Source organism: Bombus bifarius, unplaced genomic scaffold, assembly GCF_011952205.1.
Source record: "Bombus bifarius isolate JDL3187 unplaced genomic scaffold, Bbif_JDL3187 scf7180000007986, whole genome shotgun sequence".
NCBI lineage: Eukaryota > Metazoa > Arthropoda > Insecta > Hymenoptera > Apidae > Bombus > Bombus bifarius.
The window spans coordinates 1061104-1085409 of record NW_022884368.1 but is presented as its reverse complement, the minus strand read 5'-3'; the positions used below and the strand labels follow the sequence as shown (position 1 = coordinate 1085409).

Here is a 24306-nt window from a genome sequence, read left to right as displayed (position 1 = left end):
AATATATTTGTAAAATTATACAAACTACATAAAGTTGTTTTTATTATTTATTGTATATTTCGTGCGAATCACATATTCATACATTACTTATCTTGAGAAAAATTTGTACGGACCGCGTTATGATTCTGCATACCATTTAGTATACTTGAATATACAGTATGTTTTCTTTACACTATATACCATTCATCATTCGTAACTATAGATTCTAACTCTACTGGGTACTGTAGAGTACTACGCATGTACGTTGATTTATTAAATTGGCGGGAAAAGCCTAAAGAATATTAGTTTGTGTAGTAAAATGGTGTCAGAAGAATCGTTAATTCTGTGCTTTTCTAATTTAGGTTGTGATATTTCCGATAAATCCGTGATCGATAAATGTAAGTTACTTATGGACTTATTGTGTAAATGCAAGATATTTATTCCTAACCTATACGAATTTCCTAATCAGTAATTTATTAAAAGCATCATTTGATCCGAGACAGACATATTCTCTATATTTGATGATATATTCGTATTTGATTGCATTATTTGTACTGTTATATATATTTTATAAATATGTGTTAAACAATTCTGATAAATTTTATAACAACACTTTGGAATATTTATACTATATATCATTGTAATATGTACACATTTATGTAACTTAGCAAAATGTGTTTATATATATAGAATTTTGTCAGATATTTTTAATATTTATATTCGTTCTTTGTCATTTATATAAAATATATTAATATATTACTTTTATTTAATATATCTTTAAAGAATTTTTTTGAATAGGTATTCAGCTATGTCATGATTATAACATAGATGAAGAAAAATTTGTAGAATTATGGGTAGCATATACAATTCCACATTCCTTAGATATTGATCCAACAATAAACAATCTTATTAAGTTTGAAAAGGAAGATTTAGAAAAAAACAATAAATGTTCTTTAGACGTTCCTACTCAAGTAGTATCAAATATACATATTGATATACAGTCTAATACAGAAATTACGTATCCTTTCATGTGTTTTATTAGTAACAAATTTAGCAATCGCTTATATTCTTACTTCTTTAAGTTCATGTGATTTTCAAATGTTATTCTTACATCTATTTATTGCATATAATAGTGGTAAGAATGTTTTGGATATATACAGCAGTGGAGAATGCCCTACATTAAAGGTAAGCTTTCATTTTAATCATTTTTTAATTAGTCATATTTTGTTACATAAAATTTAGTAAATATAATCTCACATAATATATATATATATCTTAATACTAATTATTTGTAAATATTTTCACCAATTAAGAAAAGTTAGCAACATTTGACATACAGTCTATTGTAAAAAAGGATGAAAATATGTTTTAATATGCTTCATCAATAATTATTTTTACATTTATAATATTTTTCGTCGAATTTTGAGCGGGCTATTTTGAGTTCAAAAATTACTCGTTCTCCTTATTCTTTCTTTCAAGAGGGAAGGTCTCTACCCTTGTAATGGTCTTCCGACATTGTTGCCAGATTTATCGAAGTATTCTTTATAAATTAGATGTCTAAAATTATTACATATAACCAAATTTTGTTATAAAATTTTATTTACATTTTAGAATGATTTTATTTTATTCTAATCAAAAATATTCATAAATATTTTGTCTCTTAATAAAAATATTTAGTTTGAAAATATACATCGTATACTGTCGTTAGAATAGAAGTCTAACAATTTTGTTAATAGATTATAGTTATGAATGTCCTATATTGCAAGACATACAACATTTTCTAATCTTAAAACGTAGTTTCCATAAGTGCTTCTGTGCATATAATGTTGTGTAAATGTTGTTATGTTTTGTAAAGTGTTGCGAAAAAATGTCCAATCTTTTTAATGCAACACAACACGTAATAAATATTTTTTAAATATAGTTTCCTAAAAAATTGTTGTATTATATATGAGAACAATCTATTTTATATTGAACCTCAACCTTGGCAGTGTAATGATTTACATCGCTTTGGCAACACTGTCTCACATTCTTTATGGTCGATCTATGGTCTATAGTAGCAATGACGTAAGGTTTCTACCTGAGGATCTTATTCTTTATAGAACGTTTGGAATTGTACTTTACAAAGTTATACGAAGTAGACAAAATTTTAGATTTAAGTTACTGTCATATTTTTTACTTATTAGTAAGCTTAACTCGATTGCAAATTTTGACTTCAAATTTATGTTAACATATACACATAGAAGGTTATATGTAATTTTTAATATATAAGAAGAATACCGTTTAAACTTTATTCTATTTTTTTATTTTTATCATATTTAAAATTGATTATTATCAACATTAATAAAATCTTGCTCCTTTTTAATTAGCAAAATAAATTAGAGGTATAACAGTAATGTCTTCTTAAATTTTTGTTTCAAAGTAGAACTTTTCTTTTTATGAACTTACTGTTTTATTTTATTATTTTGCTTTTTTTGTTAATGTAAGTTCAAGGTATATCTTAGAAGGTTTTAATACATTATTGTATCATTTTAAGCAACTTATACAACAGTTAAGTTTTATTCTTTAAAATGTTTTATTTTATTTCTAACATATTTCTTTTTTATAAAAATATAGAAAATCTTACGAGATTAGAATATTGTCATTGGCAAAATCAGAACATCGTGTTATTTATTATGCTTACTATTGATGCTTAATGTTAACAGTAGTGAAATTTCCGATGCTATTTCCCGGCAGGTGGTTTCTTGTCCTGAAGCGCTGTTGTAAGATCTTGTTGAAGCACCATAATTCCCGCCACAAAAATCGTCCAGGTAGATCGCCGCCATTATCCCCTCCTCTTCTTTCCCAGTCTCCCACAAAGGACACTCTTCGAAGGAGGGGAATGTTGGAATGATTCTTATTGGTAGAAAAAGGATAGTGTGCCTTCTCATATCGTATAGAGAGGGATTCTCCTTCCATCTAAGAAAGCTGACCAGATTTCTTCAGAGGGTACGATTTCAGTTTTCAAGGACCCAGACTCCATTATCATCCTGATGCGCGCGTGCGTGCGCGCTTACAGAATTTCTGAACAAAGCGTTGTATTTTTCGTTTATTCTTATGCTTCAGTTCTCAAATTGTACTGAAATTTACGGGTTGTAGTTTGCTAAATAATTGATTTGTTTGTGTACGAGGCAGTTATAGTCGATATTTTTAAAAAATTATTCGTTACGGTGAGATATCTTGATGGCGTCGAATCGAGACGCTACCGCTTGCCTGTCAGCGAAGTCACGAGGAGTCGGAGTGTATTATTCAGTGATTTGCCGGTTAACCGTGTATTTTACAGTCTTTATGCAAGCTGTAAATTGTGTGTAAATTTTGTTGTGAAATAGTAAATAATTTGTGCAAAATAGTATTATACGAGCGAGTGTAGTGTGTATTATATGTTGAAATGGTCGAGTAAAGCGTCAGCCATTATGGAATTCGGTTTGAGTGAATTTCATACTCGAAAGTCATTCCGCCAATCGTATAACGTTTCGCGTCATAACGACCTGTTGCTATTGTTATTGTTGCTGTTATTGTTTATTCAAATTTTTTTTACTTTTCCTATCATTTCATACCATACAGTTCCATATTTATTGTCGAAATGTGCCAGATTGATTGCACAGAATCGGGAAAGTTGTTCGTTACGTATAAAGGTTGCTTATTCACATTGAATTTATCATTAGATGTCGTTACAAGAAATACGAGATAAATGTATTTGCTAACATTAGGAAGGTTTACGGATAACCTTATTCACATTGATACACATGCGTATATATATATATTATATGTAATAAAAACAGTGCTGTATATGAGAAAGAGAAAGAAGATCGATTGTCGTTGTGTGCGTACACGCGAATGTCGTCGACCGTTCGTTGGTCGAGAGTTCTGAGCGTCGCGTCGCTACAACCTGTTGCTTCAACTCAGTCGCATGCTTCTTTAGATCTACTTCTTTCTTCATATATACATTTCAGTGTTTTGATATTTTCCAAATATTTGACGAAAGAATGTCTCGGGTTACTAAACAAAGGTATTATGTGATTAACTATTTAGTTTTATATGTTTTATGTTTGAATTACATGTACTTTCTTGTCAAATAATATTCTGTATATAATGTATATCCTCACACTTGTACATGATATTTTTATATGAATACAAATTCACATGCGCCTGCGTGTGCATTTATATAGGATAGTTTTTTGAAGTTGCACCTAATCGTTGGTAATTTTACACTTTCCTCTTATATACTGTATAAAATATTTTTTTTTTTTTAGATATTTTTAATCAGGAGTATCGCACATAATTATTTTTATTATCGCGTTCCACCTGTCTAAAAGTCTGCAAGATTTGTATAAATAAGCAAATTGTTGGTTTAATAAGATTAAATTGCGTGTAAATTATAACAAAATTTTAGCTTCCTTAAACGGCACTTGGTTCAAAGATCTGTTCTTTAGGGAGTTGCTTACATCTACCAATTAAATGCAATTGACCAACAACTGACAGTGCAATCTCTTTCCTCTCTTTGTTCCAATTTCTAACTTCTCGATATTCTCTCTTATATGTATAAAGTAAATGAGAATTTCGGATGATATAGAAAAAAAAAGAAAAGAATAGTTGGATATTTGTATTGAAAAGCGAATGAAATACCAACGGTTCTTATAGCGTGCTACAACTGTATCTGGTAAAAGCTTCATGTTATTTCCCACGGTATCTCTGTGAATAGTGGGGCAAAAGATTGCCAGGGGCGGATAGTTTGCGGTGAGAGGGGTAGAAGGAGAAATAGACTCTTCATGTATTCGTCAGAAAAGAGGGGGAAAGAGGACAGCTCAGTGATCGATTCAAAGTTTTACATGATCTGGTACAAGTATCGTTCAAGCAAATTTCGTATCTGTTATTGATATTTTTACAGAGAATTGCGCGTATTGGCATAAATTTCATCTTCTAATATGCTTTATAAATAAATTGTATAGACATAGATCGATCAAAAGAATAGACCGTTTCTAAAGAATTAGAAACATTCGATAAATTGAACAATTACTGTGAAAGAAAGCAACAGATTAATTGAATGTAAAAGTATCGAACGCAAAGTACAAGAAATGGACAGAACTAGATCGAAACAATACGTAACAGAGTGCCAGGAATGGCCAGGTTAATAACAATTAACCTTCATCGTTATGTTGACTCCCGAAGATCATGCTATAACTGTACACTTTTTGTCACTGTAACGTTACCGGTTAAAATAACTGTTTATCTTACTCTTTCTGTGTTTATTTACATTCTCCTGTAATCGCTAATTAGAAAACAATTTTTAAATATCGATAGTTCGAAGGACGCAACATTAGATTCGTATGATGTAATAAGGAAGGCGGCAGAGAAAGAAAACAAGCGAAAACGAAAAAATTCATCTTTTCCAAATTTGCTAAATGAGTGAAGGTCTAGTGCACAGGAGATCAAATTGTGACTAGATCCACACTCATTAAGCACGTTTGGATTCAAACATCGCCGTTTCATTGATAATCATAAAATAAGTTTTCCCATATTAACGCGCAACCGTTTCAAAAATTTTTCATCGTTATAAACTTTTTTCATTTATGAATCCTTAGTACGATGTAAAACAGATAATTCCATAGGCGAGTATGAATGTGGTGCGCGTTATGGTTTACTTCGTGACTAGATACATACTCGTCTACGGTGATCTGTTCCACTCTTAAAATATTGTGTGTAATATATGAAATATATATATTTCTAACTTGTAGTAAAGATTATTTTATACTATTATATAGAATATCGTTTTACTTCTTTTTAAGCAAACTAAAAGAGCAAGAAGTCCAACAGCTGAGACAGAAAGCAATAATAAATTACGAGCAATAAGCCATACATTCACACCGTTGAATTATACCTCACAATCGTAAGCACACTATCTAATCATTTTTACTTACATGTTTGTGTAATTCGATACTGCACTTAGTAAATTTCAATAATTGTTATAGTGATGTTCCGATTCGTGCACCCAGTACAACGGTTAGAGGCAAAGTCCTTTTACTTTTTGGCCCCGCCATTCAAAATTGGAAGAAACAAAACGAGCACGATGTATCGATCGTTAAGGCGGATAATTCTCATATACCTAAAGGTGCATTGTACATGTTTGAAATGTTTTCCAATCAGGGAGCAATTCTTACCATGCATTGTCAAAGTTTTGGGGAGCGATTGTGCTACGCTTGGAACGCCATTGAACCTCCTAATTCGAATATACGTTACATTAGAAACATAGCGCCTATAAAACCAGTTGTGTTTAGAACATGGGGCAGACTATTTATAACAGCCGAAAAGCCTAGTGGAAGGAAAATTGTTATGCTGGAAGGTACTAAAAGGCTTAAAATTCAGAAACAAGCTCCCATTTTACATTTGAATCTTAAAGCAATTAAGCATTACTCAGTGTTTACTGGTCAGATCGTTGCGGTTGAGGGTATTATCACTACTGAGGATACTTTAACAGTAAATAAATTGTTTGTTAAGGGATATGCACCATTATTCGATGTACCCAAAATATCGGAAGATATTAAAATATACGTTGCGGCTGGTCCGTTTACACCTTCTGATAATTTAAATTATCAACCTTTATGGGATCTTATGGAACGCGTTGTAGAAGACGAACCTAATATGTTAATATTAGTTGGACCTTTCGTAGAATATACACATCCTGAAATTAAAAAGTGTAGTTTGAAAGAGACTTTTCAAGATTTTTTTGATACGCTTTTAACGAAGATTCTGCAATATTTACAAGGGTATATTTCAGTTAATAAGGTCATGTTAATATAATAATGTAAATTAGCATTACTATTCTTCATAATTTAGGAAATCTACTCGCATTATATTGGTACCTTCTAATCGTGATGTGCATCATCATCCGGTTTTTCCAACTCCGGAGTTCATTCTAAATACAAATAAACTTGGATCAAGTACGACGAATATTTGTAGTATGCCAGATCCATGCATAATAAATGTAGACGGTTTACATATAGGAGTAACATCGGTTGATGTACTTAGACATCTTGGACAACAAGAAGTATCGTAAGTGTATCAACATCTAGGTAATAAAATATAAATTTTAGTGTAACAAAAGTTTTTTTTAGGAATACACCTGGAATGGATAGACTTGGTCGTTTGGCCGAGCATGTATTGTCTCAGTCCTCATTCTACCCTGTATATCCTCCTCCTCCTGGCTTGAATCTTGATACCAGACTTTGGAAACAATACGCTTGTTTTGAACGGCAACCCCACGTGTTGATCTTACCTTCCGACGTTAGACATTATTGCAAACCATTAAATGAATGCCTCGTTTTGAATCCGGAGCGATTACAAAAGTACATATGTGCTAAGTTATGTGTACGGCCAATGAATAATGGAAAATGGGATCCAAATAGAGTATCTTGTGAGATTGTAAAAGTCTGATCGCTTTTTTCTCATTTTTTCTTATATTTTCTTGTTGCGATGTAAGGCACGATAATTAAAATACAAAAGTAAAAAGTTTGTGTCTTTTATTTAAAGTATGATGTTAATAAAAAGAATTTGTATATAATTTGTGTTTTCATGCCTTGATTTAAGAGAAGTGAAAATATAAATATTGTTTTATATCGATGTAATACCATGATTTCTCTCTCATATGGGAAATGAACTAAATAAAATTTGAAGTTTATAGTTTGTCCGTTAGAGGTTAGCAGTCGTCGTATTTAGGATTCTTGTCTGCGTCGTAAACGTACGATGGCGCCACACGAACAACAATCTGAGCCACCGAGTTTTCTGCTTCTAGTGAGTTGTGGAATCGGCCATTGCTCCAATATTTTTCTTGTGATTGAAAATGTTCAACCTCTGATGGAAATACGAAAGCGTACATGAGTACTGAGGTAAGTTGTACAATTACTTGTTGCATTTGCTTTTCTTTTCGCAATGTATTTTTGTAGAAACAAAAACGATAACTAAGTATCAACTATCTGCCAAATTTTGTTCCGCCATCTTTGTTACAAATTCGTTTACATTTTGCTGTGTGTATTGTATTTTTTGCAATTATTTCATGCTCGCATTTTACTTTTAAATTGATCTTGGTTAATTAATTATATATATGATACGACTTACAATTTTATAAGTCTTCTTTTCTAATTTATTTTTGATCATCAAATTAACTGTGCGGGTTTAACAATTACTGTTATGGCCTTGATTTTTTCGTCCAAAAAAAACGAGAGTTATGAAATTAAGCATGTGATGATAATAAGAATATGATACCCTCCTTGTATCGTATTTGTCATCTTTAAATCAGTGTCCCAATATTTAGTGATACAATACTGTTTTCTTCTAGTTATAAAATTAAAATTGATAATTTTATTAAGTGAATACTTACATATGTTGTATTTGCAGAAATGAATTATATTTTAAATAAAAAAGTATGTGGACTTTGTTGCGTATTATTGTATTATAAGAATAATGTTATAATTTAATGTTATTTAAAAGGTACGCATATGCATTAAAAAATATTATCGTTCAATACAATTTTTAAATTAAATATCCTGTATATGTCTTGGGAATTTGAATATTCTTAGAAACATATTTGACATAAAATATGTTCAATTTGTAAGTAACGTATATGGAAAATTTTTAATTTTATAATTAATTCTATTAATTATTTTATTATAATATACTATACACACATATTTGGTTTATTAGATGTAAACGTTAATTATATATATATATATATATATATAGATATATATATATATATAAATAATTATAATTGAAAATATGATATTGATTTAGTATGTTGTCAGTGTTTAAATGCTTAAAATGATACCGACGGATGAAATCAGAAATTTCTTTATTACCGACTGTTTATAATTTTGTTTTTGAAGGTAACATTACGTAAAAATTATATTATTGCTATGACTGATTTATTTATAAACACTTAAATAAAATTTATCGTGGCTCAATTATGTATGAGAAGGAATAATAGTTGAATATATAAGTTTTATAGGTCGTCAAGTTGTAAGATATATATATTTATGTATAAGAAATCAATTTTCATTATATTTTACGCAGAAAAGAAATTGATTGAATGAAACTCATGTCTCTGGGTCAATATTATTTTCAGTATACAATTTTGAACAGTTCCTAAATTTACATAACAGAACTTGTTAAAAAGATAGTAATCTTGGAAATAATATTGAAAATGTATATAGTGTCTTCTGATATAAATTTTATTTGTAAAACAATCAGTGCAGATTATAATGGATTTGAGGAAAGGTACTGGAATTGGCTCAGAGTATCATAGATACGATACAATACATATTGAGAACATGAGAAAGCGAGAGTGCCATATCGATCCGGTTAGTTTGAAGTCTACCTACCTCAACCCTGATTATACATACTTTTACCAGTCGCTTTCATTGGTATAGGTTCTATCTTTTATTTTCACTCCTCTATAAAAGTTAGTTGGTAGCACGATGTGTACGTATTTGATGCAAATCTTTCGATGACTACCACGATAACTTCTCGCATCGAGTGTACGGGAAATGTTGAAAATGCACGCTGCATCGTTGCGTAATAATTCTTATTACAGGTAATCTGTTTAAAAACAGTCGTCAGACAATAGTTGTATCATAATGTTATACACACGGATTGGATATAAATACAGACAATAGATTGATTTACACATATTTAATTTTCTTTCATTTGCTTCGCTATAAAGAGTAACAAAACATAATTTGATTAGTCACTATAAGATCTCCTCTCTAAAAAAAAGTCTTAACTTTTCGTGAGATACTTCGATAAACTGTACACTCTGCCTACTGATTCAATGAAATCAGATTTAATGGCGATGAGATAGGCAAAATACAACTTTCATTTTCCACAGAAAGAAAACAAAACTTCATTACCCTTATAAGATAAATTACCAAGGCATAACTTTTAGTTTTAGTATTCAAGCTATATTCCCTTGTTTACATTCTAATTTTTTCTACGTTTGGTTCCTCGATTGTTTTGTTAGGCATCTGACTTTTTCGCGGGGGTAAACACAGCAAAATATGCGATGTAACAAAAAGAGATAAAATAACGTATAACGTTGTAGAGCTACGTAGCATATAGGACGTTAGGTTAAAAAATAAATTCGATAAGTCGGTGAATTTTTGGGGAAGTGGATAACGGTATCGGGCACATGAAAATTCGAGAGTCTACGCTGGTGGGCTGTCTTGGGCGGGCGACGGCTGTGCGCAAAAACGGCGGCAGTCAAGTTCAAGGCCATCAGCTACTTTCCTTTCCCTCCTTGCCTCCGCTGTGGAGCAACCGCCGCCTCCAGTGCCACCACTGCTGCCGCGCGACACCATCGCTACCACCGCCACAACCACTGCCACCGCCGTCATACCCACAGCCACCGCCCCCGCCTCCCACCCATTCTCACCCTTCCATCGTGATATACACGTAGCACGCATAACGCCAGTAACGTATCAACTTAGGCCGAGCATGGAACTGTTTCGACCATGGGGGTAAAGGGAGTGTTTTGGGGCTCGATCGATCTACCTAGTCGTCTGAAAATTCAATTGGCTCCTACGTCTACACAATGTCACTTCATACGCTCTTTCTTCGTTTATATATTCTCAAAGAGTTTCTTCATTTTCATACACACTCTTGATGAATCATAAAAATTTCTCCCAATCATGGAATCGTTCGTTCGATTAACATCTTGCCCTTACAAATCGATTCACTCTTTCCTCATTGTATCTGGAACATCGAAGGAGAAGATTCAATTGTCGAAAGACGTGATTTAAAAGTAACTTTAAGGCCAAGAGTTAATGACCGATTGTCATGACCATGATAATATCCACGGTAATGTTTCGTTTGTATTTGTCCAACATGGTAACAGTTATGTTTTAGATTGGAGTGGTCGATGCTTTTATCATCGATAAATATGGTCCGATCTAATTCCGTGAAGTCTCCGAGTACGAACAATTTGCTATGGGATACTTTGAAAGCAGTAACTTGTACTGAATCAGCTTGAAAAATCTCACATTTGTTGTATGAATAGTGGGCAATTTTAAATCTACGTTTAACTTTTTTTATACTAATCTGATTGTCTATCTAGCTGGCAAATATAAGTATGCTTTGATGACCCGGAGAAGCTTATCCGATCTGTCAATGACAATAATAAGTCAGAGAGATGTTTGAAATGCTTGGTTTTTCCATTCATAAAACATTATTCTGAATATGAAATTGGAACATAAGATCGAACATGTATTAATTAATTGGGCAAGATAATTTGTAGATTGTCCAAAAATTCAGCTAAATTGTTAAGCGATAAAGTAATTAGAATAAGAAATATATGTTTCGTGGATTTGTAGCGCCTGGTATTAGTATCGGCTGGCTCCGTGTATTACCGTATCGTCTGCCGTCAGTCGCGTACGGCTCGTCGCGCCGTCAACGTCGTGGTAGGGGGATGCTGTGTACATAAGTACGTCGTGCATGTGCTTATTCGTGTTCTTCATGAGTGTTCGGATCTTAAGCATCGTGATCATTTTTGCTTTTCGTTCGTTTTTTCGTACAAAAGCGTAAGAGGAAAATAAAAGCCCAGCATCCTAGTGCCATTTGGATAGAACCGACAGTCATGGATGCATGGATGTATGATGTGGTAGGTGTTGTCGATACATAACCTCTTTCTTTTTCTCGTTCGATCTCGTGGCTTTGTTTACGTTGCTGCGCGCGCGTTCTCTATTGCTTTCCGTTAATCCCTTCGATCAAATACGGAACAAAGTTTTGATCGTTTCAGGATAAGAATGTTTAAAATTCATTTAACAGATTTATTTCGCAGAATTGTAAATTGTATATCGCGATAGTTCGTCTGCTCTAGTCAAAGTTTGTAAAAATTCTATGATTCTTGCTGTCTCAAAAATGTTCATTTTTCTTTTGAATTTGATGTGCATGAATTTAATGATTTTTTCACGTAGATTGCATTCGCGGCATGTTCAAACTCGCTTGTTTTCCGATGCAATAAGGATATATTACATATATATTATCTTCGTCGCATACTGTCAGTCAGCTTTAGCGACAACTCGGTTATTACGTTACGACGTGTCTGTTAGATAATCTATTCTGTAACTCACAGATCATTTTTCCACGCCTGCCGTTTTTGCCAACGTTACCGTTGATTCGTGATTACTTCAATGCTGTAATCTTCTCTTTCCATTAATTAATAATTGGAACAACGATTCCCTTAAATTAAACGGTTTACCGTGATATGCGTAAAATATTTGAATAAATCTTGAGATACTGTATGAGCGTAGCTGGAAATATTTTACACGATTCCACCCAAGAGGTATATGTGTGTGAACGTTGTCATGAAAAAGTTGTTTATTTTGATGGCAATGAAACACCTAAATCGTACGACCTTAGTCGAGAAGCTTTTACCAAATACTTTTTCACAACTGTAGTTTTTGGTCGTTTCTCAGAATTTCATTTAATTCTTATTGTATATCTGCAAATTTTTTTAAATTTCGGACAGCGAGTGTTATAGATAATGATTAATAAAGCTCAAAAAACGATGTTAACGATGACGCTAATTTCAAAAGAAAAAAGATATGGATAATTTGGTTATCCTTGAAACATTGAGAAGAACGCGTAACAATTATCTTGTGCCCCATTTAAAATCGTTTCAATTGTTTCGCGATAATTGGCTTTTACGCGGTTTGATACGCACAAACGATTTTCGACGATAGCAAGCATAATAAAAATAACTTTATGTCAACTCGTTCAGGCATTCTGAATCATCCAAAAATTTTTCGAATTTTTCTGTGTTAATTTCATTTAAAATTCACTTCAATATCGACGTGTTCGTTCAAAGATGACTCCTATACTTTATCGATAACGAAGATTTCCTACATTTATCGTACGTAATACATGTATCTAACTATATATATTTTTCTCAATCATTTTCAACAAAATTTGCGTGCAAATTATCCTTGTGAAATTATTTCTCTCTTTTTGTAGAAATCATAATAATTTCATAATGGTGTATATGTATTTCGCGATCCGTACGTATTTAACTATTTAAACGTATTATAAAACGATCTCATATACATCTATACCCACGCGATTAAGTCTTACGCAATTCCATGTGCGTGAAGCTTAATAGGTACATCGGATTGCTGCTTTCACCCTTGAATTTATTATACTTAGCATTTCGATCAACGCACGGACCGAGACATATTTGTATCGATACGTTCTTAAACTTGGTCGATACCGATTTTGATAAAAGGCACTCTCTTTCTGGGGAATAAATATTGGCCGATTTTATCTCTCGCAATGTTTGCGAAAGACAATCTCCCCCGAAATTTCGAGTTCGATTGCACGTAACGCATACAGCGAATCAATGGATCGAGTTAAGCTGACACTGCAACGGAAATAAAATTGTGGATTCCAACGTAGGAAGTTTGGTAGAAGGGAGGCTGCTGGAAAGTTAATAAAAAAAATATATATATATTCGTCACGAGGATGCGTCAGTAGGTATTTTCGGACTCTCTGGGTTCTTACTTTATGTTAGAGAAGTTTTCAAACCGTTCTAAGTCGATGGCTCGACCGCTAAAGTATGATCCTCGAATTTTTATGAATACCTAACGTGGCAGAGGCGTATTTTTTTATTTTGCGGGTCTCTTTCAAGCTATTTTTATTAAATCGTAGCTTCGAGATCATTGGTTTCCGTTTGTTTATGGTGATAAATGTTTTCGTATGGCGGGCTAGGGATCATGCGAACCGCGTTAAAGGAAAAGAAAAGGCACGTTCGAGTAGCTCCGCCATCAAACAACTTTACAAGAAACTATGTATTTTTGTAGTCGAGGTAGTGTCTTGATATATGTGCACCAGCTACAAAGATCTTGCATCGCCTTAATTCTCTCTCTTCGTATCTCGGTTACTGTACACGCCACGAAATTACGTGCGGCATGCACTTGCGCGTTCATCGACATTCAATTTATGTATACTCGTAGGGGAAAGTTTTACATTTATGTTTCGCAATGTGTAAAATACACATCTATATAGTCACAACATTTGACGACTAAAAAAAATATTTTCTTAAAACGAATTCACGTTGATGAACATTAAAGGTTATATCGATCGATGACAGCGACAAACTGATCTGATATAGCGTCGAGATGAAATACTCGAAAGACAAGCGTCGATAGAGGGCCGGTAAAATACCTATAGGGCAGATCTGGCAGTACGATCGTAATTATTCGTAAAGAACGTTCGAAGATCGGTTGATCGACTATGCGAAATCATGGATGCCAGGTATGGTTAGGCGCCTGTCGATAGGCTACCGTGATCGGTGATTGGTCGCGCGGGTCGTGGCGATGATGCGTCGTCTGGTTTGGTAAGAAACAAGCTGGGTAATCATCAGCTTTCGGAACTCGGTTCGAGTGGGGAGCGTTGGAGTTTTCAGGCTACGAGACACGTCGGTGACGTCATCTCAGAGCTGGGTCAGCCATAACCTTGGACAATGCGTGAAACAAATTCTCGTATGTGTGATTTCTACTTCGAGAAAACCACACGTTTGTGCAACGTGATTTCCGTTATTTTTTTCTTTCCTTGTTTATTGAAATCAGTTGACCGTGAAGTACATTTGCTAGTAATTCGCGAATCTCCAACGCGTTTAGAATTTTCACCGGATAATTCAGAGACTAAATTTTATCGAAATACGTACGTATGTAAAAATATGTAGAAAGAAGGATGTTTAGTAATTTTTGTTGCGCGGAGAAGTTTACGTTGAAAGGTGACAGGCAAAACAGGCAGAAGCAATTCTCGGAATCGTTGGTGAAGGTAGAGAGCAGAGACTCGTAAAGTGAAAGAGCGTGGTTCTAAAATTAGTTCAGCGATAATCCTGATGTTATTATAGCGACTCGTTATTGCCTTATTTTTTATTGGCTAAACTTGCCGCGAAATCGGAACATGGTTGTTACCGAAGCTTTGGCCTTGACCGCGACCCAGGGTCTTCATCCTCGAGATATCGATTTGTTCTCTCTACTTCTAATTCTGTATCCACCTGTATATAGCCACGATATCGCTACTCTGTGAGTATTGTAATAATTCAGGGTCACCGCGATCGACTTGTTGCAAAATCGCGAGCATACCATATATATAAGTACGTCGCGACGCTTTTCTTTTATCGGAAATTTATCCGCAGGAAATAAACATTCGTCGTAACTCTAGAAAATAAGATGGTGTCCGGTTCCTTTCAATCGTCTTCGATCTCGTGCCGGAGTCTCGAGTTATCGGGAGAAGATTGCGTAATCTGGGAACATTTCCATTCAACGACAGAGTATCGTTTCGCAAAAAATTAGGCGTGATCTAGCCTTCGGCCAATCGGCCAAAATGTTTGTCGTTGAGTCGTTTATCAACGATTCGCACGAGCTGATGTGTCTCTTATCGCTCGATTCAAAGTACCATTAAGTACCACACGTAAAGGTAGTATGTAATATTTGCAATAGGTGCAGAATATCGAGAGCAAATAATGTAACACAAATGTTAAATACGTATGAATCGGAACCTAAATCAAACCGAATGGGATTTCATTCGAGTTTAGCGGTACTCGATAGCGGTAACGTGATTCTACGAAATTCCAATTAGTTCGTACGTGTCTTTCGTACGTACGTACCTACTTCCATATATACGTATATAAGTACGTTTCTGTAGAAGCGGAATGAACGACGAACATGTGACAATTTGTATAAAACGCGATGATCGATGTCATTTTTTCAATGTTGGCACAAATGAGACGATCTAATTTGCAACAAGGACTCGTGATCGAGGAGCACGACTTAAAATAAAGCGATCGCAACTGCAACCAACGACTTCTTTTTATTTGTCTCGCTTCTGCCACCTAGACTTTTTCTCGCTTACATAATCGGCTCGTTTAAAAAGAAGTTGGACTGGTCTTGTGCGTACTTGGAGAATTTTGATGCTCATATAGTGGCTTCGACTTCAAATCGGTAGCAACAACTCCATACTTATATATGTGTAAACTTCCGTCGTGTCAGAATTATATTTTATATTTGATTTTTTGCTTAAAAATGACCAGAGAGACGGTGTGAAAGGACATCGCTTTGTATCGGTTTTTGAATATGGTTAAACAATGAATGGCGATCGTTACGGAGACACGTTTGATCGTAATTAAGCCGAGTTATTGCGATAGAAATAAAATTACGACTAGCCGGTGCAATCGATATTCGGGTCATGGCTTCCTCTAAAAATGGATGCCCGATTAAAGGCTTCGTTTTCTTTTTCTCTTGCCTTTTCTTTTTTTCTTAGTTTGCGTGCGTATGTATATATGCGAAAAGGCACGAAAACCTCTGTCAAACGGAATAATTAACGACCTTGATCCTCTGACGTGTTACACATGCGAATATCACTTACGCAGAATGAAGTAATATAGTCAACGATTTCGTGCAAATTTCAGGGTATGCGGGTTTTAAGTATTCAACGAGAAAATCATTGATTTTATCGAGCAGGATGATCACTAGAGACACCGCGGTTGCAAAGGAATTAAAAGCCTGTGAATTTTTACCCAGCTCGATTTAGTCCGGATTTATTGTTAGAATTCCACGTGCAGACTTGTCAGAAGCTGTGCGAAAACAGAAGGAAACGAGAGAACGAGCGGATCGACGTGCACGAGGGTATCCGAATACGAGGAAGCTGAAACCGAGCAAGATAGATAAAGAGAGCAGGAGTGTTGTCGCGAGGAAGAGAGCGAGAAGCTAACGTGACTTGGATAGAGAAAGGGAAACAGTGTGAGACAGAGAGAGGAAGAAAGAGAGGAGAGACTCAGACAGAGGGACTCAAGGTCGGCGAAGTCGGTTGTTTCCGTCGGAGTTCGGCGTCTAAAATTGTGTATTGGCTTGGCGCGGTTCTGCGGCCTTCGCGAACGTGGCCGCTTCTCCCACAGAAAAGTCAAGTTCAAGGCTAACCAGATATCGCGATACGCTCGTTTCTCTCTTTCTTTTTTCATTCCATGTTCTTTCCTTCCGTCTGCGTTTTGGTAACTGTTTAATCGAACGGATTATGGAGCGATTCGAAGAATGTGAGAAAATCGAGAATCGCCGATGACTCGTAGGCTTCGTAGTTCGATAGAGTCGAATCGAGCTGACGCTTATGCAATCTCAATCTTTTTTCTTCTTTGTCTCTTTAAACTTTTCTCGTTTCGATCACTCCTGTTTTTCTTTTTTTCCCCCCCTATTGTTTCGTTGCAACGTGTTTTTCAATTCTGACGAATCGCTCGTAACTTGAGGGGAGTCGTATCGCTGTCGTTTCGTCATGGTCGTCATTATGTATCGTGGTTGAGTGTTCCGCGCACCGTGTCGGTTTTTATTTCATTAATCTAAACGTGGGAGATGTGCACGTCGCGTCGCACACGTGAAGCACTTCGCACGACTAGTCAAGTTCGAGGTTAACCACATACTTCGATGCCTCGTTCTTTTCTTTCCTTTTCTAATCTCTTGCTACCGTTTTTCCTTTTTCCCCGTCTGCCCCTCGATCGCCATACGATTAACGATTCTTGATCTTTATCGATTTCTGCCGTTGAAATAAACTGTCGGTTAAAATGGAGTGTAATCGGAAAAAGCTTTTGACCAACTCGGCATTAATGCGAGCTGTGGTCTAATAAAATCTGCATCCCGTGTTCGGCTCGAGTGTCTTTCTCCATTATTCGTTTGTTGAGAGGTTAGACGGCGAGCCCCACTCGAAATTAAAATCGAGCGAATGATATCGGTATCGAAAATCGTCACGTTGCAATGATAAGGTATCTGCCTATCTTGTGAGAGAGAGAAAGAAAGAACGAAGGAGAGGGAGAGAGAGAGAGAGAGAGAGAGAGAGAGAGAGAAAGAGAGAGAGAGAGATCGTGGCTGGGTAGCGTATAAATCTCCAGACGTGCGTCCCAAGCTCTCGCAAACGATCGTAACTGCATCTCGCAGAAAAGTCAAGTTCAAGGCTAACCAGATACTCTGCGCTCCTTCCTTTGCCCCTCGACCCCCTTTCTGCGTGCATTTAATATACGATACCGAGGGCAGGAGGGCGGAAGAGGAGCAGCAGGCTTACGCAATCCTTTCACCGTTACTTTGTTCACTATCGTTCTACCCTACTGTTTCTTTAAGGATACCTTTCTTCTCATTAAGTTATTCATACGATTTATTTTACCCTTTTTCATAAATTATCCGATTACGTCGATAGAACAACGATTTCTAGTTCTCGTACCGTTACCAGATCATCGAAAGATGCAGGATGCAGATAAACAGAAAGTATAAGCTCGCCGTGTACTTATAAGATTACATTAAGAAATAAAGGAGTTGATATTCCGAGAACATCGATGCTACGTATCGCGAATTTTCTGAAGTCAATTCTAAAAATGCTTGAGGCGTTGGTCGCGCTTAAAAATAGCAACAGAAAAAAAGTGCAGCCGACTGCAGAGCAGGCTGTCTCTTCTGCTTTTCGGCATTTGCTACGGTTTGCTTAAAAGCGAACGCCCATTGGTCTGTGTTATAGGGGACAAATAGGAGAGGAGGATACGTGCGAAATTGTAAAATGTTCTGTTGATTGCTTTAGGTTTGCATGATGCCCGGTGGCGGCACCGAAAATATGATTGGAAATAATAGGACCATGGCGAATATTAAACAAGAAATTGAGAATCCTACGACGCCTACGCAAAACTATCAAGTTTGTTCACCGACCACTACGCTTCAACATCAAGAGGTATTTCGGACATGTAGTTTTTACGGTCGAAAACATTGTGATTCGTGAGACTGATCGAAAATGTAAAATAACTTGAGATAGACGGTATGCAGTTCTGCAAAATGGTCGATGTTGAGTAACTTTTTTAATATTTTAGGTGATTTGTAGCAAAATAGAAGTACCAGCCGATTATGGAGGAGGCGAAGGTAGTCCTGGTAGTCCGGAAATGCACCATTGTTCGTCGACCACGCAGCCTTTAGGAACACCAGAGGTACATACACTATACCGACCTAACTATAGCAAAAGTCCTTGCATTTTTTCTTTCTTTGGAAGCTCTTTTGTAATCTCTGAGTTAGACTCAGCATGTCGTTTTATTTAGGAAGGTGTTAAAGAAGAAGACATGATGCCTAGAAGGCTTTGCCTAGTGTGCGGGGACGTAGCGAGTGGATTTCATTATGGGGTAGCGTCTTGCGAAGCGTGTAAAGCTTTCTTTAAGAGAACCATACAAGGTAAGAAGAGTTCCTTCGCGATTACAGATATCTCCTTCTGAAGAATTTTCCAGGTAGCACCACAGGATTATAATTATAGTTCCAGTGATACGATTTTTTTTGTTTCCCTACTATCTGTAGACATCGAAGTATTTTAATTATCTGTATGCATATCTGTTACTATTCTAAAACGCATATATTCATAAAACTGATATTGGTGCTACCTGGATGAGAACCATGTATATTACAATAAAATAGCGAGTAATTTCACAGGCAATATCGAATACACGTGTCCGGCGAACGGCGAATGCGAAATAAACAAGCGTAGGAGAAAAGCGTGCCAGGCGTGTAGGTTTCAAAAGTGCCTTAGACAAGGCATGTTGAAGGAAGGAGTGCGACTAGATCGTGTCCGAGGAGGGAGACAAAAATATAGAAGATCCACCGATCCTTATACGCCGGTGAAGACAGCTCCGTTGGAAGGTGATTTTTTCATAATTCTTGCTGATATAAATATCATGTTTCGATCGCAATCGTATTAATATAGAACACGCACAAATCCACATCTCGCAAATACGATTAAATCTTTGATTTTATTCTTTTTAGCAAACATAGCAACAGCAGCTTCTAACGAAATAATAAGTAAGCTATCGGGTCCTTTCTCTTTATTTATTCGAGTCCGATACTTTGATTCGTTGGTAGATTTTTTTCATCCTGATATGAAATCATCTTACATGTAAACATAAATATTCGATGTGTGAATGTTTAAATGATAAATTTTCTAATTTATTGGTAGATAATAAGATGCTGGAAGCTTTGGCTGCTTGCGAACCTGACATGCTGCAAGTGTCCAATATCTCTCATACTCTTGACACAGATCAAAGAGTACTTGGACAATTATCTGACTTATACGATCGGGAACTGGTCGGAATAATTGGTAATAATATAATGTCAATTTTTCTATTAGTATGAAGTTATATTTAATCAATCAATAATTGAGAATTCTCTGCTCAAAGGTTGGGCAAAGCAGATTCCTGGATTCAGTAGTTTAGCATTAAACGATCAAATGCGACTTCTGCAAAGTACGTGGGCAGAGATATTGACGTTTAGTCTCGCATGGAGGAGCATGCCAAATAATGGTAGATTAAGGTTTGCACAAGATTTTACCCTTGACGAACGACTTGCCCGCGAATGCCATTGTACAGAGCTATACACGCACGTGAGTATCGCTTAATTATTTCAATGATTTCGATTCATCGTGTACTTTGTTATCTTCTACATGTATATACGTCTATATATATATTATTTGTTTTTCAACAGTGTATCCAAATCGTAGAAAGGCTTCAAAGATTGGGTTTAACGAGAGAAGAATATTACGTCTTGAAAGCATTGATATTAGCAAACAGTGATGCGAGGTCAGATGAGCCACAAGCGCTATATCGTTTTCGAGATTCTATCCTAAATTCCCTATCGGATTGTATGGCGACAGTAAGACCAGGACAAGCGCTTCGTGCCACTCAAAATATGTTCCTAGTGTTGCCCAGTCTCAGGCAGGTTGATGGAATTGTTAGAAGATTTTGGTCTAGTGTTTATCGAACGGGAAAAGTACCAATGAACAAGCTCTTCGTAGAAATGTTAGAAGCTGCTTATTATCGATGAAATATCAACTCAAACTCAACAATATCTGTATCAAGGACTTCATGGAATCGCTGTTATTCGATGGTAGCAGCGCTATAGTTATAACACGTCATGAGTGAGTAGGGTACGTCCCTAGAAGTATAAACGAAAGATGGTGAGTGATAGTGAAAAACGAAAAGAAACGGAGATGTGCAGTTTTATTTGTTTTCTGTAAGAGAAAGACTCGTAAGAAAGAAAAGGCTTTATTTTTCAAACGTGAAAAGTATTGGAGCGCAGAGCTTTGGCCAGTGATTCCATCGGTCATCAAAATTCGCGAAACACATGAAGATGTCAGGTACATTGTTTCGTCGAAATAACCAAACTTTCCTTTTCGAGTACCCCTTTTACAGGTACAAAGAAAAAAAAAACAATGTTATTTCAGGATAGCATACGTAGTACAAGATACGAGATGCTTTTCCGGAGCTCTCATTTTAGGATAGTTTACGAAAACCTGTCGCCAGACAGAAGAACCTACCAAATAACTAAAACGTTTTCATTTACGTAAGATCGTGACATGATCACCGAACCGGTGATATCGTAGAGATGAAATGCAAATGTACTAACTGTGGGTGTTTGACGTTATAGAGTTAGCATCGTGTTACCAAATACTACCAACTCAATCAAAATTACATGTAGCTCCGATTCGAATCTTATTTTAGTTATGTCTTTTCTCTGAAAAAAATCCAGTCAATTTGAAATTAGAGGAACGCGAAGCGTGTATGTTTAAGAGCGTTGAAATAAAATGATATATGCCATTTTATATAGAATAATTGCACATTTTAATACCATTAAGTGTAAAGATCGATAAATGTAAATCGATGTGTGTACTGCATTGAACATCCATAGTTATAGTTCAGCGAATGAATTTAGTATGCGCTGTTGTACAAATTGAACCAATTACGTGAACAGAGCTGTGAACAGTGAACAAGGAAAGCGAAAGAATGGCTGGATCGTTCTCTAATTAGCGTCACGCTGTTTTTTACGAGGTACTGTGAAAAAAATGTTTCGAGAACGAACCTTTGGCCAGGTTGCCAGGTTCTAAGGAAAGCAGAAAAAAATTTAACCGATTGTTGAAATGATTGCGAAATGTTATTCGCGCGTGCCACACAGAGAGCGTAGGAGAATATATATTATATTATATTATTATATTATATTATATTGTATGTATTCAGGGATCTTTATTATCTAAATAGTTATTATTGTTACGAGATCTGTGCACAGATCTTGCGCATAATATCGCTTTTTTCGAAGCGAGGAATCGTAATATCGTATAGGAGCTACTACTCACACATAAAACTCATTTCTAAAGGAGGAAAAACCGTTTATAACAAATTAATGGAGTCTTTTCTTTGTCGGTTACACGCAACGAAACACGAAGTTTCTATCGACTTTCGAATCAGCTTTTTGTTATTTCGCGATTATTCGATATTATCGAGAGAAGCAAATTGTTTAATGAAAAGTTATAAATAAATATTAGGGTAAATTATACGTTATAGCAGATCGAGTCGCTGGAAACTTTTTAGTGTTGAAGTGCGGTGTAATCTTGTGACGTTCAGAGTGCAATAATATCAGGACATGCGATTACATTTTTCTACTGGTCAATCGATCGCGACGCCCCTTTGAGTTTTCTTTATTTGTATATTTCGTCTCTGTTCTTCTACCGTTTGAAACTTTGTTTAAACCTCCTGCATTTAAATACACGATGCAAATAGTTGGCAGCAACGCTTACATATTGCGTGTCCTTCCTCCATTAGTTTTTCTTAATTACCTATTACGGTTCATTCCTCACTACGAAACAGATAATGCAACGAATGCGATGGGGAAAAAAAGAAAGAAGAAAATCGCTGCTAAGCCACGGCGAATTTTTGCCCTGCTTTTTTTTCGGTTTTCTTTATTACATGTTCTTCCCTTTTTTTTTTAACGATGTAGGTTTTTCTGTCTCTTTCTTTCTTTCTTTCTTTTAATTTATAAATTACAATAAAAGAAATCACGTTATTTGTTATACTGCCTTCATGGTCGTAAATTTTGGAAGAGGATCAAACATTGATCGTTTATTGGTTAATAATTTGGGCCGGATGTTCTGACATGTGTTGGAAATGGTTTGTCAAACTACTTGTCGTACTTTATGCAAATATTCGTCAGGGAATCAATAGTCGACGTTTTAATGGCATTTGTCGTGTGTTGATAGCATCGAACGTTGTCCATTTCAAAGAAAGTTGTCTAATATCAATGTTTGGTTCCAGATAATAATAGTATCTATATATACCGTCCATAATAGGGGGTATTAGAGTCATATATCATTAAAGTCGATTAGGTTTCGTGATTTAAACATATTTCAGTTCCATTCCTGTTAAATGTGCTAATATTTTGTTTTTCAATCACGCTGTCCATAGGTTTTTTTTTATATACCGCGTACTTGCGTGTTACTTTATGTTTCGATACAAACGTAGAATTTTCACGTGCCATCAAATTCATGATCCATTTCTTAAGTCTTTTCTTAATATGTCACGTTTCTTCCAAGAGACACAAACATTCAAGTGAATGAATTTCCAAAAATCTTAAAGTTGTCTTGGCAGATTCATTTAGCTCTTTGGTTTCTAAGATTCTATCGCAGTTAATACGATGATCGAAATATTTTTGAATTTATAAATAGTTAAGGAGAGGCGTAATCCATCGTAATGAATCATGATCAGCTTGATATTTAAAGATATCAACTATCAAACGATTTGATTGATCCTGCGGAGTGTGTTTTGCCGTTGTTTTATACACAGCGGACAGTGGATTTTACAGGTATTTTCTCTCTGTCATGTTTATGGATTCGCCGTGGCGGTAGAATCATAGTCTCAGGGTTTCAACCAACAACCAACAAATAGAAAAAATGATACAAATTTAGAGACGTATAAATAATTAAGCGCGCGAGTATATTTGTGGAGCAACATATTATGTATAATAGTAACGATAGTAATAACATCCAGGATGATAATGATAATGATAACGATAAAGAATATTAACATTAGTATTAATGGTGATAACAATGATGATGATAATAAAGATAAGAATGACAAGAAACACTATACGGTGACTTGTTGCATTGTAAATCGAGATTTGCGTATTTGCTTTGCATACTGGTGCATGCACTGCGAAAGAAATATAATTTTAACGTCACTATTTCTTAATGAACTTCTTTACTGTGGCCAGGAGAAAACTTGTACATATATGGCTTATCCGTATCGTAAGAATTTACACCAACAAATTCAACCACATCCTCTCTGTATTTTTCTTACACTGTATGATTGCACAACTTGAAAACAGCTCCCGCTTGTCTCGTGAAACGTGCGTGCGCCAAGAAAGATGACAAATGGATCCGTGGACTTGAATTGTTTCATATATCATAGCGTGCACT

General features: G+C 35.4%; 2 protein-coding genes across 7 annotated transcripts; both read left to right on the top strand.

The window, feature by feature from the left end:
* Window positions 1-74: 74 nt before the first annotated feature.
* On the top strand, window positions 75-7476 carry LOC117205074 (DNA polymerase alpha subunit B). Of its 2 annotated transcripts, XM_033443144.1 has the most exons (7): window positions 75-377; window positions 778-997; window positions 1113-1164; window positions 5802-5902; window positions 5985-6779; window positions 6850-7065; window positions 7128-7476. In XM_033443144.1, the coding sequence occupies exons 1-7, from the start codon at window positions 299-301 to the stop codon at window positions 7444-7446; spliced, it is 1782 nt and encodes a 593-aa protein (XP_033299035.1). In that variant the 5' UTR covers window positions 75-298; the 3' UTR covers window positions 7447-7476. The 2 variants fall into 2 exon arrangements, with proteins under 2 accessions (XP_033299035.1, XP_033299036.1); XM_033443145.1 differs by lacking the exons at window positions 75-377; window positions 778-997; window positions 1113-1164 and adding an exon at window positions 2649-2964.
* A 269-nt stretch (window positions 7477-7745) lies between these two features.
* On the top strand, window positions 7746-23110 carry LOC117205076 (steroid hormone receptor ERR1). 5 transcript variants are annotated; one of them, XM_033443151.1, is made up of 9 exons: window positions 7746-7898; window positions 18616-18762; window positions 18899-19012; window positions 19121-19250; window positions 19488-19709; window positions 19833-19868; window positions 20023-20163; window positions 20243-20445; window positions 20547-23110. In XM_033443151.1, exons 1-9 carry the CDS (start codon window positions 7887-7889, stop codon window positions 20883-20885), a joined length of 1344 nt encoding a protein of 447 aa, XP_033299042.1. In that variant the 5' UTR covers window positions 7746-7886; the 3' UTR covers window positions 20886-23110. The 5 variants fall into 5 exon arrangements, with proteins under 5 accessions (XP_033299042.1, XP_033299041.1, XP_033299043.1 ...); XM_033443150.1 differs by lacking the exon at window positions 7746-7898 and adding an exon at window positions 11639-11662; XM_033443152.1 differs by lacking the exon at window positions 7746-7898 and adding an exon at window positions 11639-11662 and having other exon boundaries at window positions 19503-19709; window positions 20547-20885.
* The last annotated feature ends 1196 nt before the right edge of the window (window positions 23111-24306 follow it).